Raw genomic sequence first — 19102 nt, forward strand, 5'->3', positions numbered from 1 at the left:
TGTGACACAGGTGACGTCTGAGTAAGGCCCGGAGGTACCGGGGTCAGATTCCTGGTTTCGGTTTTGTAAGTCACGTGCGAGGCCACCATTGGGAGACACCAGCTGCAGGGTGCGTGGACTGCAGGAACTGTGGCACTTCCCATGCACCTATGGGGTGGTGAAGTGGAGGGGCAGTGAAAAAGAGGAAGGCCCTGCACAAGACGGACACAGTGGCTGCTACAAGGGGCTCTAACAGAACCACCCTGGGGCTGGCGCAGGGCCGGGTGGTGGCTCCTGCTGCATGCAGGGTCGCTGTGGGTCAGAACCGACTCAGACCAGGGGGTTCAAAAAGCTCATGGAAGCACGGAAGTCACGTCATGGGATTCTTGAAGCTTGTGTATTAGCTGTATAGAAGTTTAAGAACGTATCAATTGTGTGTGTGTGTCTGTGTGCATGGAGGAAGGAACAGGCTGCCCACTTCTGAGCAATTAGCGACTGAAAGCCTGATGGACCTCATCAAAGCAGAGCCTGGTCTGAGACAGCCCCTCAAAGGGGAAGTGTCGGGAACAACGGGGAGGGTTGCCCAGGACTGGGGAGTTTTTCATCCTGTTGTACATCAGGTCACTGAGGGGGAACCGATCACTGGCCCCTAGCAACAGCGCACCCCCCCAGGCACTGTGGAATTGACGCATGTACACCGTGTGTGCATAAAGCACACTTATGAAGAAGGTGCCTCCGCCTACTGCACAGAATGCATCACCCTCCTCCGAAGCCATCTCCTTGCTCCTGGCCCGCCCCACACTTCCACACACACAGCTCCATCTGGAGAGGCAACCAGTCCCGCGGACTGAGTCTGGGCCTCTCCGGGCGCTTGCTGCCAATGCCCCAGGCTCTGCCTTTGCCCCAGGGCCCGGCCTACACTTCAGGTTCCACAACTGTCCTTTGCTGCCTAGTGCGCTGCTGCCCTCTGCTGTCGTTTCAGGCAGTACTTAGAAATTACCAGACCCTCAGAAATCCCCACCTTAACCCAAGAGACCCAGGGCCCATGGGAGTGTGTGCTCCTGCCTGGCACGAAGTCCCCGCAGATGGCTGGGTGCCCAGGAGCGCACCCTCCACTCTGTGCCCTCAAAGCTTTGTGCAGTCCAGCGTGGGCTGGGCTGGGCGCCCTGGGCCTGCAGGGCCCAGCTGCAGGGAGAGGGAGATGGAGGCACAAGGAGGGGGAAGGGGAAGGTCCAGGAAGAGAGGGTGGGGGTGGGGTGCGGGTTGAGCAGACAGGAAAGGACCAGACAGTAGCCTAGGTCAGCCTGGAGAGAAACTCCCAAGTCTGGGGCACTGTCTCCAACCCACCTCTGCAGGGCTCCAAGGCTTCACCCCCACGATGACGACTCCCCGGGCTCCGGGGCTCTCGGGGACACCCTGAGACAGACAGGTGAGGGAATTCCTGCCCTGCATTCCTTCACTTCGGCCTGCAGCAGCTCTGCCGGCTTCCTCTTGCCCCAGTCCAGTCTCGGGATCCCAGCTAGCTGCACACAGCAGCAGCTTTAAAGGCACTGTTGCAAAGTTAAGGAAACATCAACACGTGAAGCTACTGTCTTGCGATTCAGCCTCCAGCTAGGTAGACACCCGTCTGAAGGTGGAGTTTCTGTCCCTCTAGCCCCTCCCTCCCCAAGGAAGGCTGCACTCTGAGTCACACCGCATCAATCCAGCAGACTGCACATCTTGAGGGCCCGAATCGGGGTCCTTTTCAATGCTGTCCGAGTGTGGGCAGCCAGAGGGAAGCAGGAAGGGCGCCATCAGACTGGAGGGTGGGCAATCCTCACTGAACAGCCTGGCTGCACCCGGAAAGCAGTGCACTGTCTCAAACCGGCTTCCTAAAACGCCCTGGCCATCTGGGATGCAGGCGCTTAGGAAAGTTCCTGGGAAAAGTCCATTATCTCTGAACCCCTGGTGAAGAATGTTTGCTCTCAGTGGTAATCAAATAAATTCAAAGGACAACAATGAGGCCGTTTAATTCCCCCAGCCACATCCAAGAGGCGGAAGAGGACAGTGTCCAGTAAACCTGGCCTGCAGGCACAACAGGAAAACGTCGTCACTACCAATGAGTTGCAGGTGTGGACATCGTGCGTGGGGGGGGGAGGGGGGCGACAGGACAGGGCTGGTTTTCCCTTTTGCTCATTCCCATTTCCTCAGGAGTATGCATGAATGACGTGGGGCGCCACCAGCCAGGCACAGCTGCCTACCAAGACCTGCCCCAGGCCTCTTGCCACCTACTGCCCAGCCCCCAGGACATCCGGCAGTGCTTGAACCACGGCCAGCAGGGCCCTCAGTGGTGGTTATGAGGTTAGCCACAAGTGCACCTGCACCCACCCCAGTAAGATGGACTGCAGTGGCGTTTGCAGTACTGGGGATGGGGAAGAGCCAGCGGGTCTCTGGAGCGGAGGCTTGCAGTCTGAAGTCCCTGATGGCAGAGCGGGCTAGGAATTAGGCTGCTAACTTTTGAGGTCAGCTGCTCAGCATAGGAAAACGAGGCTTTCTGCTCACAGGGCAACGCCGCACTGTCCTGCTAGGATGGAATCAACCGACTCCTTGGCAGTGAGTGTGGATTTCAGACCACCACTTGCCCTGGAATGGTGAGAATCCCGTGAGGTGTGTAGGGCAGAGGCTGGCCCATGACAAGTGCCGAGCAAGTAAAAGCTCCTTTCGGGCTCGGTCACTGGTGAAAACTTTCAGGCACAGAAGGGGGGCGGCCAGTCAGAGTAGGATGCTTGCTTTGAATTCCTGGTAACCACCCAGCCCTGGACAGCCTGCATGTCCACCCGTCCCATGTCCCACAGCATGAACCCTGCCCGGCAAGGCCCCATCAGCAGCTGCCAGAGGGAAGGAGAGCAGCCCCTAGTGCCGCTCTTCACCGACACAGGTGGACAGCTCTCTCTGCAGAGGGGAGCACAGGAAGGAAGAGTGCCGAGAGTCTGTGGTTTTCCCGATGGAAGAGGAGGAGGAGGAGGAAGTCACCAGCCCAGAGTGGCTGGGGGCCAGGAGGCTAAGGGACTGAGGGCAGAGTGGGTGCTGCAGCTTCCCACCGAGCAGTGGGGCAGGGCTCTTACAGACTTGCTCGCCAAAGGCTGCATTTGACTACTTCCGGGTGAGTGTTAGGCTCCGTGAGTTTGCATACCAGTTGCCACAGGACAGGAGCCTGCGTGATAGATCATACACTGGCTCCTAGCTGGGCAGGTCAGGGAGAGGGGACACCCATTTTCACCCCAGGGCTGAAGTAAACACACTTCCCAGAATCCTTCCCCTTCCAGCCCCAGCAGCTCTACAATCCCCTCCACCCCCGTCTCATCCAGTACATCTGTACTTTCCTCCTCGTTCTCAAATGGGCTGGCTCCTCCTCACAGCGCTACTGCCAGGATCTCCACCACATCTCTCCCACTCTCTCTCTCTCTCTCTCTCTCACACACACACACACACACGCACGCACGCACGCGCGCGCTCCCTCTCAGCTGGGAGTCTGTGAAAAACATAGACACGTGGGAAAAAACCGCATGTTGAAATGTATTAGAATCAGAACCTGTACAAAAAAACAAAATTAAAATATAACCTGAAACGGTTCAAGTTCAGGACGGCTTGTCAAGTCCTTTTCTCGTGCCAGGAGAAGAATGCCACTGTCGGGGTCTCTGGGTCACCAGCCAGGGAGGGGTGGAGAGGCAGGCACAGCCACATCCTTCATCCTCGGGGGCAGCTGGGCAGCTGCAGGTCTCAGGGGCGCATGGCTCTGGCGCTGGCAGGGGGCCCAGGTGGCAGGGGCCAGCAGAGACCACCAGGCTGAAAACAGCCTCCCTGCCTGCCACTGCCTGCCAGAGCCTCTCTGGAAGCTCTCGGAGCCGAGGCAATGCAGAGCCCCAATAAGTGCAAGGATGGGCACCGAGCTCAGGAGGCTGACAAGCTGCAGTTTAGTACAGAGAGCCCAGCACCCACCTCCAGGGCCCAGATTGGAGCTGCCACCAGGGTGAGGCAGGAGGGCACACAGAGCATGGGCCTACAACACTGTGGGCCCTGTGGTACCGGGGTGCGTTGGGGAAAGCTGTCTCCTGCCTGTGACCAGCCTGGCAAAGCTGTGCCCACTATACAGATGGAAGCAAGAAGCTCCCCAAGGGAGTCGGGCAGTGCCTGACCCTGTAGGGATGGCACCTGTGGAGCCCCTGAGTGTGAAGGGAAGGAGGGAGTGGGCAGGAAAAGGAATCGGAGTCGTGGGATTTCTGGAACAGTGCCACTAAGGGGAGACACCGGTGAGGGACGGGCAGGTCTGGAACTCACTGAAGGTAGAGGGGGAGAAACGGGCCCTCGGGGTCCCCGCCCAACCTGGCCCAGGCCTGGTGAGTGCCAGCTGCCCCAGCCGGCCCTAGTGGCGGCTGGAGACCAGGCCTTTCACTTTGGACATCTTCTTGGTGGGCTGCCTCTGCTCAGCGTGAGAGGGGCACTCCCGCTCGGCCAGCTGCTGCTCCATCTCCTGCGCCGAGGACGAGGCGGTGGCTTTGAGCGTCTTCTTGATGTTGGTGACCTGGAGGGAGACACAGGGTGAGTGCGGCTGGGCCCACAAGCACCGGAAGCTCACCCCCACTTGAGGACGACGACCACACAGAGTAGCAGCCACCACCCTCTGCAGCAGCCCGGGGCGGTGGGGCTCAGGGACAACGGGCAGGCCCCCGCAGTCTCAGCTGGAGAGAGAGGACAAAGGAGGGGGCTGCTGGGAGAGGAGGAAAGAACACAGGCAGGAAAAGCCCGCAGCACCTGAACCATCGTCAGGACAACCTCAAACACCTCCACAGTGACGCTTCTCGGGGCAACAGTGAGAAGGAGCAAATGCCAGCACACAGTGTGCACAAAGCGTCTACTGCTGTCCCTTCACTCCTGAGCGCCGCCCCGGCCGAGCCCCACACAGCTGGGGCAGAGCTCACTCCACGCAGCGAGTTTGGTTCAGAAGAGTCCTGGGGGTGGGGGCGTTTCAGAAAGTTCATGGGAAAATGGCACCTTCTCGCGTCATCGTCCCACGAGCCGTCGGAAGCTCCCGGCGAGGCTGGCCTTGCTGGACTGGTGGAGGAAGTGTGGCCTGAAGCGAGCTGTCCAGACCAAAGGCCACACTTGTTCTGTTTCAGTGACCACCACCACCCCACCCCACCCCCACCCGTCCTCTGAAAGGTGGCTGGGCCAAAGGTGCGCTGAGCGCACAGAGCTTGTCTACCTTTGTCCTCAGCTACCTGAGAGGAGGGAGCAGGGAGAGGATGTGGGTAGAAGGGAAGCCTGGCAGGCAAACAGGAGACGCGCGCCATTTACTCGGCACTGGAGAAGGGAAGGGCACGGGATGCAGAGCCCGGGGTGCGGCTGGTTTCCGTTAATGTTCTCGGGCAAGCCGGAGGGCATGCGCATCAGGGCAAGGCGGGCGGTGATGTCAGGGTGAGTCCCCAACAGCCAGCCCCAGAGCTGGAGGGACTGACTGACACAGTGGCCGCAGCAGTGAGTTCCCACAGCAGTGACTGGGGGACTGCGCAGAACCCGGCAGCGCATCCTGGGGCTGGGCGTGGGGCCACGCTGACGTGGACGGGACTCAGCCGGTTTGGGGCCTTACTCTCATAGGCGGACCTCACCACGACGATCTACCTCCCAGACGGACCTCCCAGGTTTGAGGTGCTCTAGGTTTGGTTTTGAGGTGGGGGACACAGCTACCCCACATGCAGGAGCTGGCCTGTGGGGAGACGAGCTGTGCACGGCCTCACTCCGTGAGTGGTGACGTCAACCTGAAGGTGTGGGAGGTGCAGGGGGTAGGAGTCCAACTTGTCCACCAGGTCAGCTTGATAAGCCTCCACGGGGTGTGGCCTTTCCAGTAACCTCGGAGCCAGGAGACTCTGCACCCACCTGTGATCTCCCTGCTTCCTTCGGCACCTTTCTGCGCCACACGATCCTTGAGAAGGGCCAGCAGGGACCCACGGATGTGAGTTGGCCTGGGCATCTTGACACAAACTACTTCTTGGTGTTTCTCCACACAACTCAGCCCAGCACACGGTGACACGGCCCCAGGGTGCTAGAACGGGACCCATCCAAGAGGGCTGGAGAAGCAGGGGCCTGCACTATGTCCCAGACTGTAGGCTAGGGGGCACTTGATTTTCAATGGCCATGGAGACACCGAGTGAATCTTTTTCCACCCCAGCGATAGTTACATCATTTCATGTCAACTTGATAAATAGGTTACAGGGGTGGAGTCTGGCCTGTCAATCAGGTCACAGCCAGATTGATGCCTCCTTGTGGGCGTGGCCTTCTCATGAGATTCTGGGAGTTTGTCTCTCTTCCTCCCCAGAGGCGGGACACACACACACTCTCTCTGTTTGACATTCCTGTTGACAAGCCCCATGGAGCTACACTGATGAAGCCAGAGCCCCGGAGCCACGTGGAGACCCACACCTGCTCGGAGATGCTTCCACCACCCTTGGATCCACAAGACCTATCACTCACTGGCCTGTGTCTATCCTGCATTTCGCATCATTGCATGTGTCCCGTGAGTCTCGAGAGTAATTTATGGACTAGTATGGGGTAGATGGGCTGATATCAAGACACGTGAACATGATCTGGACTGGGATGTTCTCTCTTTAACGTAGAGTTCTTTCTTACACACTGGAGTGTCACTGGATTGGTTCCTCTAGTCAACTGGACTAACGCGCCCAGGAAAGGGGGCGATGGACAGGAACACTTGGGAGCCCGCGGCAAGCAGAAGGGCGTTCTACCACAGGCTCTGCAAGGCCAAGCCCAAGTCTGCCTGCTTCAGGGTGCTCATCAGCAGGGCCAGCCAGAGAGCTGTGAGGGAGACCAGGGGCCTGGGGCTGGCACAGTACACGCTCCCTTATAAATGAGTTGTTTTTTAAATTTTTTTATTAGGGGCTCATTATAACTCTTATCACAATCCATACATACATCCGTTGTGTAAAGCACATCTGTACATTCATTGCCCTTATCATTCTCAAAACATTTGCTCTCCACTGAAGCCCCTGGCATCAGCTCCTCATTTTTTCCCCTACTTCATGAGCCCTTGATAATTTATAAATTATTTTGTCCTATCTTGCCCTGTCCGACGTCTCCCTTCACCCACTTTTCTGTTGTCCGTTCTCCAGGGAGGAGGTTACATGCAGATCATTGTAGTCGGTTCCCCCTTTCCAACCCACCCCCTCTCTACCCTCCCAGTATCGCCACTGACACCACTAGTCCTGAAGGGGTCATCTCTCCTGGATTCCCTGTGTTTCCAGTTCCTATATGCACCAATGTACATCCTCTGGTCTAGCCAGACTTGCAAGGTAGAATTGGGATCATCATAGTGGGTGGGGAGGAAACATTTAGGAACGAGAGGAAAGTTGTATTTTTCATCGTTGCTACATCGCACCCTGACTGGCTCATCTCCTCCCCAAGACTCTTCTGTAAGGGGATGTCCAGTGGCCTACAAATCAGCTCTGGGTCTCCACTCCGTTCTTTCCCCCTTATTCACTATGATAAGAATTTTTGTTCTGATGATGCCTGATACCTGATCCCTTCAATACCTCGTGATCGCAGAGGCTGGTGTGCTTCTTCCATGTGGGTTTTGTTGCTTCTGAGCTAGATGGCCGCTTGTTTACCTTCGAGCCTTTAAGACCCCAGACGCTGTATCTTTTGATAGCTGGGCACCATCAGCTTTCTTCGACACATAAATGAAGTATTTTGATGCCTGACTTCAAGGTATATTTTGATGGCACTGGGAGGTCAGATTAAGAAACTTAACCCCCAGTCCCCGGGGTGTTCCATCTATGAGCACTGAGAGCCTCTCCAGCTTCGATGCACTTTCTGAGGGGGTAACAGGACGTCCGCGTACTTTGTGCGCGGCCAGTCACCTCAAAGGATCTGCCACTGGAAAGGAGACATTCAGGAATGTCTGCTCGTGTGCTCAGTCCGGCGAGGCCTGACCCGAGTGCTGATGAAACGTTGCTCAAATAAAAACTACAACACTGTCAAGTTTCCCTGACAAGGCATTTGCACACATGGTGTTTCCCAATCAAATGCTCACCTTTCCCGCTGAGTGCCACAACTCCCCCGGGAAACGAATGAACCAAACAAGAAAGCCCGCCCTGCCTGCGCCTGGTTGACAGGTCATCAGCCTTCACGACCGAGTCGCTCGGTCACTCCAACTGAGATGTGCTGACACAGTTTGCAACCACGAGATGAGCAAGGCAGGCAAGCCCTGGCAGCCTGACCGCAGGCTGACCGAGAGAGTAAGGAAAGGGTGCTACCCATTTCCCTGCTGTGTTCCTGAAGGAGAGCAAGCAGGATACGCCCAGCAGAAACCGAGTCTGACTGTCCGACGGCGCCCAGGACTGTGGGTGAGCTCTGGAGCCTGAGGAACACGAGGTGAGGAGAGCTCCTGGTGTGGAAGCCTGAGGTCCAGGCCACGCTGTGGTGCACGCGCCAGTTCTCAAGCTGAGGTCTCCTCAGCCTCCAGCACAAACCAGCTCAATGGACCCCTTGCTACACGGCTGCTTTCCTCTCTGAAGTCCAGCACTTCCAATGCCGTGTGTGGCAGGGACAGCTTCTCCTGTCAACTTCCAAAGGGGTGCAGTCTAGCCTGTCAATCAGGTCACAGCTTGATGAGCTCATTTGGAGGCACCACAAAGATGAATAGCTCACTGGAGGCAGATACACTCACTCCCTGCGAGACATTCCTGCTGGCAAGCCACAGGGAACTACGCTGATGGAGCCAGAGCCCTGGAGCTGGAGGAGCCACGTGGAGACCCACGCCAGCGCTGAGATGCTTCCACCACCCCTGGACCCACCCACTGGCCTGTGATCTTCCTGCATCAAGTGTCACTGCATGTGTTTCACGAGTCTAAAGAGGAATTCATGGACTCGTGTCGACCCTGGACTGGACTGGGCTGTTTTCTTCATGTACAATTGCTCATTTATAAATTTCTCTCTCACACACAGGGGAGTGTCTACGAACATGTCCTCACACATCGGGATCCACGGGGACAAGCCTGTGCATCCACAGAAGGGCCGTTTCATCCTTTGTCCCTGTCACGCCTCACAGCACGAAACTGCAGCAGCCTCATCCCCGGCTACTCAAGTGTTTGACACAGGATCCAGCCAAAAGTGTCGATGGAATTTTGGCATAGACTTTTACGACAAAAGGTCTAATTGCTAAAATGTGTAGAAAACTTCCTCTGTTAAAGAACAAAACCAACCATCCAATTTAAAAATGGCCAAGGGACATGAACAGCCACTTGCCCAAAGTGAGCCGACAAGCACAGGAAAAGCCGCTCCTGTCTTCCCGGGTCCCTGCAGGAGGCACCACACAGAGGTGCACAGAACACCAGTGAGCGCCACCTCGACCGCGCAGTAGTGCCACTGGATCGAAACCAGAGACCAGCGAAAGCTGGCACACTGGGACGCCCGTGCCGCTCTTGGGAAGATGCTAGGGCGCCTCCTTTGAGAGCTAGAGATAGAACTACAATGTCACCCTGCAGTCCCACTCCCAGGTCAGGGGCCCAGAGAAATGAGAGCTGTGACATACACAAGCGACGGACAGGTGCAGCCCCAGCAACTGCCACCAGAAACAACATTCAGTGCCCGTAACAGAGGGCTGCACTGGCTCTCACACACAAACCAGCACCTGCTGCCACGCCCGCAGAACACCGCCGGCACAGAGGAGCCCAGAGGAGCTTGTGCCGCCAAGTGAGCCACCTCTAGGGCACCCGGCGTGCGAGGCTGCAGTCTTGGAGTCCAGAAAGCAGCATTCTCTGTGGTCACCCGGGCCGGGAGCGGGAGAGGGAGCCCGCTGCACGTGTTCGTGACGGTGAAAAGCAACGCTCCATCCACACGGGGAGGCCAGCGCAGCCAAGGCGGCACTGGAAGCAAGCACGCAGAAAGGACGTCTCTGGAAAATCATAAGGCGCCCGGGGGAGCTGAGGTTTAGGCACTGGGTTGTGAACCGGGAGGCGTCAGCAGTTGAAAGCCACCGGCCATTCTAAGGGAGAAAGGTGACACTGTCTGCTGTCTCTAAGCCCACAGAGTTGACGATGAGCTGGGATCCTCGGTGGCAGGGTTTTGTGGGTGCGCTAAATGCTGCAGCACGTAAAATCTCCGACCACCATAGTAACAAAATCTGTGAGCAGACACATTGGTGTGCATGCTCCATCGACGGGGCAGGTCTGCGGCACACAGGCACGGGGCTGGCCATTCTACGACCTGTGTCAATGCTGCATGCACACCCACACGCATACTAGCACACACGGATGCTGCATGCACACCCACACGCCTACTAGCACACACGGATGCTGCACGCACACCCACACGCCTACTAGCACACACGGGCGGCAGGGTGAGAACAACTGCTTAGACGTCAGGACGCCAGTACTGCGTTCAAAGCGAGTGTCGGGAGACACGGAGGTCAACTGGCAAAGCAGAGCCCATGAAGACAGCGTCCTGCGGTTTCATGGACTGTGGCCAGGAGTCTAACGCTCGTCCACTGAAGACGACACGAAGGTCTGGAAGCCTCACAGAAGCAACCAGCCACAGAGCATTGGTCCACATGACCAGTGACACCTCTAACCTGAAACCAGGAGACCTGGGAGGGGCCCAGTGACCACGAAGACGGCCTGGCCCACGCTGACCAGGACCCCAACACAAGCTCTCAGGGAGAGTGGGTCAACAAGGAGAACAAAATTAAATAAATAAAACCAGAGTGGCTGGCCTGATAGAGGAACCCTGATTGCCCTGAGACAAGTCCCCCAAAGATAACCTTCTAACTTCAAACTCAGGGGCTACCTCTCGGCCTGTGACATAAACAAGAACACCATGAAGAAAGGTGTTGCTTAGAACGAGCCCCACAGGGGCCACACCTGCCCCCGACCAGAGATGAGACGCAGGGAGGGAGGGCGCACGGCGACAACAGACACCCAGAACCAGGGAGCCCAGGAGGAAACGGGGAGTGCCGACAGGGACGACAATCCTATCACGGAACAGTCTGTGTATGAACTGTTGGCTGGAAAAATAATTTTCTGTGCAGACTTTCACGTCTAGCACAAGATTCTGACAGGTGGACATAAGTATAGCCGTTGCATGCCCACTCCACGCCCACCCCTCTCACTCCAATGCCCACTGACCTCCTCAGGAAGTTTTCTCTTGCAGAAAAAAGCAACTTTCTTGGGCATCCGTGATATCGGTATTTAAGAAGAAATGAGACTTACTCCAAGGAAGAACCTGGCCTCTTCCTTTCCCAATCCTGTCCCTTCCTTCCCTACGCGGCACATGTCCCCTGCCCCCCTTGGGCACTCTGCGAGGGGCATTCAGATGGCTACCATGCTCATTCTCGCCTGGGCCTCACGAGCCAACACTCCAAGAACCCTTCCTTGACCCTCTCGGGTCCCTCCCTTGCTCCCCTGGGTCTCCTGTCCGGCTGGCTCCTCCCCAGCACTCCTGACAAGTGCTTATCCTGTTGAGCTAAACCCCCAAGGACCCGCAGAGGAACAGAGTGCTTCTAGGCAGTGTCTGAGCCTAATGAGGTCTCCCTGGGTCTTACTCTCAACAAGACTCGGGGGGGCACAGGGAGCGATGTGCCCACAATAGACTGTACCACGCACAGGTCTTGTCCCGTCACCCAGCCATCTCGCAGTCCAATGGGATGGGAAGCACCAACGGGCTGATTCCAACTATAGAGGACCCTCCCACACCCCAGGACTGGATGCGGGACGCAATCCTGACAGGTCTAGCTTCTCTCCCACAGAGGGACCGGTGACAACTATCATTCCCACAGGGCTGGTCTTCTTTGGTCTCAAGGGCCCGGATCCTTTCCATTTTCCTTCCTCCCATCCCTGGCTGAAGGGCCAATCCAGACGGCATATGGTCTGTCAAGCTGCTCAAACCAGGACCTCCTGGAAGAGGGACTGCACCTACCAGCAAGATACAGCCTCACTCCGTCCCCACTGCTGTCAAGCTGACTGCGATTCACAAGAACCCGACAGGGCCAAGCAGACCTGCTCCCATGGGTTTCCACAACTGTCGGTCTTACGGAAGCAGACTGCCATCTCTCTCCCTCCGAGCAGATTCAAATCCCGACCCTTTCCGTTAGCAGCCAGATACTTAGCAGGCAGCACCGGGAGGGTTCCTTTAGCTCCAGGGAGACCTTAAATATTCACGTAAAAGGAGAGAGAGAGAGAGAGAGAGAGAGAGAGAGAGAGAGAGAGAGAGAGAGAGAGAGCGCTTCTGGTACAGTTTTGGGAAGCACTAAGGTAGACAACAGGAAAGAGAACCTACATGTGGGGCGAGTCCGACAAAGGAGAGCTGGGAGGTGGACCCATTCCCCGGTGGTCCACTTCCGGCTGCCCGACCAGCCAGCAGGCCCCACGCCTCCCTCCTCACTAACCACCTCCCACCCGGGAAAGGGGTTACACTTGTCCAATTATGCCACATTCCCTCCATGACTGGAAGACCCGGTAGTCTGTCAGTGTGGCAGTCATGACCGTGAGAGCCACCTGCCAAGACTCCATAGACGGTCAGCTGTGAAACTCCAGAGCAAGCCCACTGCTGCCCAGTCACACTGGCCCTTTGAGTTTTCAATCTTTACGGAGCAGAAAGCCTCCTCTTTCTGCCACCAACCGCAGCCTGCTCAAATATACAGAAAAGTAAAGGCAAAGGGAAAATGCCACACGATGCTTCAACTAATCGCCACCATCCCTCAGAGGAAACGAGAGAGCTCGCGACAGGACTGTTGCACCCCCCTCAGCAGAGGAGCCCGGTGGCGGTGTGGGGTGAGCTGCTCCGGTAGACCGAGTCTCAGAAACCCCCCAAGGGAGGGTCACTGGGAGTGGGAATCTAAGCCGCTGACTGGCTCTTTGGTTGTCTCTGTAACTAACGGCCATGGGGGTTTCTGCAACAGGCTGGGAGACCATTCTTCCGCAGTCTGGGAGAGGCTGACTTCATTCAGACCAGACCCTACGTCTCGGCTGTTATACATGTCGGTGAGGGGGAATCAAGCCTTTTCTCTGACACCAAGCAACCCCAACGAAGGACAAGAAATGGTCACCAACTCCGTGGAGAAAGGGCTTACAAAGCGAGACATCCGTGTGAACAAAGCATGCCGGTACACCTTGGTGCTGTGTACGCAAGCTGTCTTCCCACGTCCACATGACTCAGTGAGTCCCTGCCATGTGCCTCCAGCGCGGACCACAGACCCTGGGCCTGGGCCTTCCACTCCCGCTTCCCAAGCTGGTTTGTTCCGGATGTTCTAGAACATTATTAAACAGATAACTTTAAACTGGTCGGCAGAAGCGACTTTTGGCCTTTTCCCTCAGATTCCTGCCTCTCAAATTTCATAAAAACCCTTACTGCCATCTGGTGGCAGCATCAGGATTCGCCAGCAGGGAGAACCACGCCTCCCATCTCAGCAGGTGTAGGCCCGTCAGGGCTGAAGCGGCAGCATAGAACCAGCCCACAATTTTTAAATGCAGGTGAATGGAATGCCTCCTGGTCTAGGAAAAACTGCAGTCTGCAAAGTCTTGCTGGATAGGTCACCTGCCTCCTTGAAAGCTGGGGCAGCCGTGCAACTGCATGGAACCCAATCTCTTAACTGGCTGAGTCAAAGTAAGAGCCCCCTGCTGACTTTGTTGCTTTCAAATGCCGATGTCCTGCATGGGGGGGACATCCTCCCATCGGGGGGGCCCCCACCTGTCATGTTCCCTGCTCTGGCGTGCAAATGGAGTCCGTCCGGTTCCGCCTCCTAGGTTGTGTCTGGATGGTTTCATGTGGGTCCAACACTCCCACCGCCATCGAGTCAGTGCTGACTCAGAGCCCCCCTGTGGGTTTCTGAAACTGTGGCTGTTCACGGGAGAACGTCTAGTGCTCTCAGAGCTGCCGGTGGTTTTGAACTTCAGACCACAAGGACCACAGCCCAACACGTAACCACTGCCAGGGCTTCCCGTGCACAAAGACGGGCAGGAGGAATCCCCGTGTGCTGGCTGTCTGCTGGCTGTCGTCTCTCTTGGGGCCCTCCTTGCTGCAGCACGAGTGGTGGGTGAGCGAGCGTCCACCGCGCACAGGAGCTCCGGCCATTCTCCAGGAAAATCTCAACACTGACCGACTGACCCACTCGGCATCGCTAACCCCCACAATCCACACCCTTGGCTGTCAGGCTCAGGCGACACTTTGCCTGACACAGTGCATTCACCCTAAGCAGGCGTGGGCTCGCCCCAGGCCTACTTCTTCCAGAGCTGACTGAATCAGGGAGAACCGACTGAGAGAGAGGAAGGCACGGTGACTGCTGCCTCCTCTCCCCAACATCAATCCCAGCGCCGAGAGGAGACTGCGGTCTTCCAGGGGTGGCTGCCGCCTTATCAGAGGAATGGCAGCTTGTTTTCCTACTTGGCTTCGGCCAGCGTTAAATTAAATGCAGTCCCGAGTCAGACATCACAGGGCAGGTAGTCCATACAATGTGTGTGAGGCAAATTCAAAACAAATCAGTTCTTCGTTATGGAAAGCAGGCAAGTAGCTCCCCACTCCCCCCCACCACGTTTTTATGGGGTGGCAGACAAAGTCATTATCACAAATGCCTGGGCCAGGTCCATGTTCTATTTCCAAGGAGTCTGTGAAACAGACACAGGGAAACCTCCGGATTGTACAAGCCTTCTCAGCAAGCACGCTTACTCATGTCCATGCTCCTTGGCTGTAACTCTGGCCCCCTATGCCCATGTTCTTGGATCCCTGAAGGTTAGAACATCGATCCTCCAACAGTTGGCATCCTGGTCACATGCAAGGGCTCCCATCTGAGGCTAGTGGTCTGCTCCACAGGGCTCCAGACTATTTCTGAGGTCGCTCATGGGGAGCCAGGCCACCGGCAGGCAAACACGCTCAGCCACAAAGCAGAGCCAGCCCGGGTCCGAGAGGCCTGCAGAGTTCTGTCAGTCACTGTCCCCTCCACTTCTTCACACGAGTATACTGTGCCTAACCTGTGTCATACCGCTGTGCAGTTTACAGAAAAAAAGGAACATCACCCCTGCCACACAGCTTAACAAGTACAACCACACAACTGCACCTGTGCCCCACCTGGGAAACACCATCTTTCTCTTAGGACCCAGCCCCAAGCTCGATTCCCTGAGCTCAGCAGCTCCAATGGACACTTGGGCTGACCCCCAGCTAAGTGGGAATCAGAGAGCAACCGGGACTTCCATGGGCCAGCACCGTGCCCAAGGCCACTGCACATAACTGCTGGCTCTGCCTCCACCAAGCCCAACCCAGAGCAACCACAGGCAGCTCTGCCCGGCCTTACCTCAGTTTCCACCTGCTGCTGAGTTCGGGTGTGGTTCTCTTTGTACTGGTTGGCTCTCAGGACTTGCTGCTCGATGCCTAACAGCACTGCTTCACAGCCGTCACACCTACGGAGGAAACCAGCAATGCTGAGCCTTAGAAAGCCCTGGCAGCAACCTCCCCATGCCCCTCTCAACGCCTTCCTGCACTGAGACACACAGCCCACTCACGCCCTTCCACACCTCCCCAAACCAGGGCACACAGAAAGCGGCATCAGGAGGTTGGGGCGGGGGGGGGGGCCATCAATTTGAATTGGAAGAAGCCAGGAGCCCGCTGGTGTCCTCAGACAAGGCCCGCTCAACAAGGCCGCAGTCCAGAGACTGCCCTTCCCTCTGCAGTGTGCATGCCTTCCTAACTGCCACCCCCGCCTCGTCCCTTTGTTGTCTACATGTGTCTGAGGGACCTTGAAGAGTAACGCAGCAAGCACAGCACATGACGCCCCGGCTGTGCGATCCACAGCTGCGCACGGCACCCCTGCTCTCGCCACGAGGTCCAGGAAGTGCCCCACACCCAAGTACCCAACAGGACTCCTGGGACCCCAGCCTTCTGACTCCCACCAAATGATGTGCGCTTTCCTGCTGGGCCTGGGTCAGAAAGAAAGTGGGGGAGATGAGATGCTGCCGGGACTGTGAGTCGGCTGTGAGTGCTTGCTAACCGGGTACACTGAGTGCCATCCTGCTGGGCACAAGATGAGCCCTCTCAGAAGCAGGAGGGGAGAAGAGCCAGGAGGAGAGCCGTAGGCCCCGCGATAGGAGACAGCTGCGACACCAGAGAAGCTGCAGAGTGGCAGCAGCAGACCAGGAGCCGGAGCAGTGGATTTTCCACCCACAGACCAACAGAGCTGAATGCTTTCAGGCAGGAGACTGGCTTGTGGAGTGAGGTGCTGGGTTTAGGATGGAATGGCATGCCTTTGCAGCATTAGAGCTGGGTAACATGGCTCATGGAGAGACCAGGCAAAGAGGCCGAGGGCCCAAGAGCGGTCAGTCGGTTGGTCCGGCAGAGAAGAAACTGTCCTAACAGAGCACTCCTAACCTGAACTGTGAGCTGCAACATCCCTGGAGGGGGACAGCACGCTCGGTAAAGTGGGGCAGCCCCAGAGAAGGCCCTTGATGAGAGGGAGTGACATCCAGCACAGGAACAAGGGCGAGGACCGGGTACGACTGGAAGGTCCTCACCAATGTTCTTAGGAGGGCACCTAACAGAAGTATAAACCAACCCTGCATCGTGTGTGCGCCTGTCCGCTGTGTGTGGCTGAGACAGAGCAGCTGGGGGCTTCGAGGTGGGCACGAAAAACTGCCGCCATCTCTGAGATGGAAGTGACAGACACTTAATGCAAACAAGGAGCCCAGGCTCAGCACCAAGCCCCTTTGGGATGTGGGCATCTTCTCCGTGTGTGAGGTCATGGCTTTAGCCTCTCTGCAAGCTCCAGCTGCAGAAGGCAGGCGCTCTGGGCAGAGTAGACAGGCTAGGCTGTCCACGCCTCGAGAGCCATGAAGTGAGGGACTTCAGGGTCAGCCACCCTGAGCACTCCATTGATGAAAAAGCCCAGAGATTCCGCTCAGTGTAAAGACAATTCCCCAGCCTCTCGGCACGCAGCAATGATGAGGAGGACAGCCCAGGATCTCCTTCTGTTGGGACGCAGGGTCGCTGTGAGTGTGAACTGACTGGATAGCTCCCACAACAGGGGCAAAGAGCCTGCCCTGCCCTGCCCTGCTCAGGGGATCCAGCATGCCCTGGGCCTACCTACTTAATTACTCCTCACCCATGCCCCAAGTGCAAAACTCAGCCCCACTGAATATCCCAACTAAGGCCACCTAGATGCCTAAGCCCCAGTCATTCCCCTCACCCCACTTGAGAGCCCCCTCAAGTGAACACCAGATTCTGTTCAAACAAGGCAAATGGCCCAATTCCTTCCATCCATCTAGTGTGCCCTCAATATCCCTGTGAGATCCGAGCACACAGCCCCGCCCTCCCCTCACCAGGTTCACAGCCCAACCAGGGCCTCCTTGTGCTCTGATCCGCAGCCCCTCACACACCTACAGCACCGGAGGGGGGACACAGCTTGGAGAAGGGGAGGGGGAGAGGGAGGGAGAGACAGACAGACAGAGATGACGCCTCGCCCCAGGCACTAAGAGGGAGGAGCTAGCCTTGCTGCCACGCCTGCTTTATCTCTGAAGGCCCCAGGGCAGCCAAGACTTGCACAGTGGTCCTGCCCCTGACAGGCTCCGCCCTAAGAGCAGCCCTCCCGGGCTCACCACTCGTGCAGGGTCTTGATGATGTTGCTGATGTCCTTCTTGCGGATGTCCCGGCCAATGCAGACGTCCACTTCCAGCAGCTGGTTGCGCTGGTCCAGCTTGCCCTGGAGGACGTCCGCGTACACAGCCTCGATGATGAGGTCCTCCAGCTCCCGCAGGCTGCGCATCTCCAGGGCCTCCAGCAGCACCGCATAGGGGATGCACTGCGCGGGCCGGGCCAGCGTCAGCACAGCCACCTTCCCGCAGCGCCTTCCCGCTGGCCGGCGGACGAGCAAGCCAGCCACGAGGCATCCAAGGCGGCACTGACCTGGCAGCCCATGGACTTCGCCCAGCCTCCCACTTTCCTACCCTGGAGCCACTGGATCTGGGAGGCCCTCCCACAGGAGTAAAAGGGGATGCTGAGCACATGCCACACCACACGGCCGCCACCTTCGGGAAGTCTGAAGCGTCTGCATCAAATGCCAGCTCATAACCAGCCTCACCCCAGCTAGCGGTGAGCCTGCCAGCCCACAGGTCACACTGACGTCTCCATCTGTTTTCAGACCCTTGTGGCCGTCAATTCCCCCCACAGTATGCGCTGGCTGGCTGGGCTGCGCCCAGTCTGAGGGGCTCCCTGGCCACAGGGCAGCTGTGCCCTCGCACCCATGGTTACCGGTTTGGAAATTCACACAGTGGCCAGCTCTACGGATGCAAACAGACAGGAGGGAGCAGTTTGCAGAACACACAGCAGCAGCAAGCATCCTAGAAGGAAGGGTCTTGGGCCTGAAATCCAGGGGGGGGGGGCAAGGGGGGCTGACAGCGACGTGCTGCAGAAAGGAAGGGGGCCGTCACTCCAGTTTTCAGCTATACTTGGATCCATGGATCAGGACCCAAAACAGGTCAAGCCTCAACTCCTAATCAAATGGGTTTCTTGCCTGAGATGCCCACAAGGTCACATACCTTGGGCAGGTTCTGAGCAGAGACCAGCCCCTGGAGAAGGGACCCTGTGCTGGTAAAGGAGAGAGGCAGCGCCTTGGCGACATGACTATAGCGATGGGCTGAGGAAACCAGAGGACGGCAGGGGGACAGCAGTGCTCTGCTTTGTTTTATGAGCGTGGAGTCCCTGAGGCAGAGCCAGTAATGATCTGCCTGAAGCGCCAGGCCAAGCAGGAAAGTTACAGACCACAGCCAAGAATCAATCTCCCATCTCACAGGCTTTCTCCCGGAGAGCGAACACAACAGGCAAAAGCCAAGCCTGTAGGCTGCCCCACAGCTGGGGCTGAGGGGAGCCAGGCCAGCTCAAAGATAGCGGCTGTGTTAACTCTCTGGGGCAGCTGTCTACAACCAGGCTGGTCCTACAGCACAGGTTCCCAGACAGACTCACCGTCCAGTACCAGCCCAGTTCACCGTGAAGAGGAAAAAGTGATGTGTGAGGGAGGCGGGCGGCATGCTTTTCGAGATGGATGTACTGGTCTCCCTGTCACATGGCACTGCTGCCCAGGTCCCCATCACTCCTGGGTGGA

The 19102-nt window shown here is 57.2% G+C and overlaps 1 protein-coding gene across 2 annotated transcripts in view; it reads right to left on the reverse strand.

Annotated features, from left to right (window-relative positions):
- Window positions 1-3518: 3518 nt before the first annotated feature.
- Window positions 3519-19102, reverse strand: part of COPS7B (COP9 signalosome subunit 7B) — a 33891-nt gene continuing 18307 nt past the window's right edge. For both annotated transcript variants that reach the window (XM_075528948.1, XM_075528947.1), the window contains exons 5-7: window positions 17601-17803; window positions 15308-15413; window positions 3519-4540 (exon numbers count right to left, since the gene is read on the reverse strand). In XM_075528948.1, coding sequence (XP_075385063.1) covers window positions 4382-4540; window positions 15308-15413; window positions 17601-17803 — 468 coding nt within the window. In that variant the 3' untranslated portion in view covers window positions 3519-4381. The remainder of the gene's footprint in view (window positions 4541-15307; window positions 15414-17600; window positions 17804-19102) is intronic.

This window comes from Tenrec ecaudatus, chromosome 13, assembly GCF_050624435.1.
Source record: "Tenrec ecaudatus isolate mTenEca1 chromosome 13, mTenEca1.hap1, whole genome shotgun sequence".
NCBI lineage: Eukaryota > Metazoa > Chordata > Mammalia > Afrosoricida > Tenrecidae > Tenrec > Tenrec ecaudatus.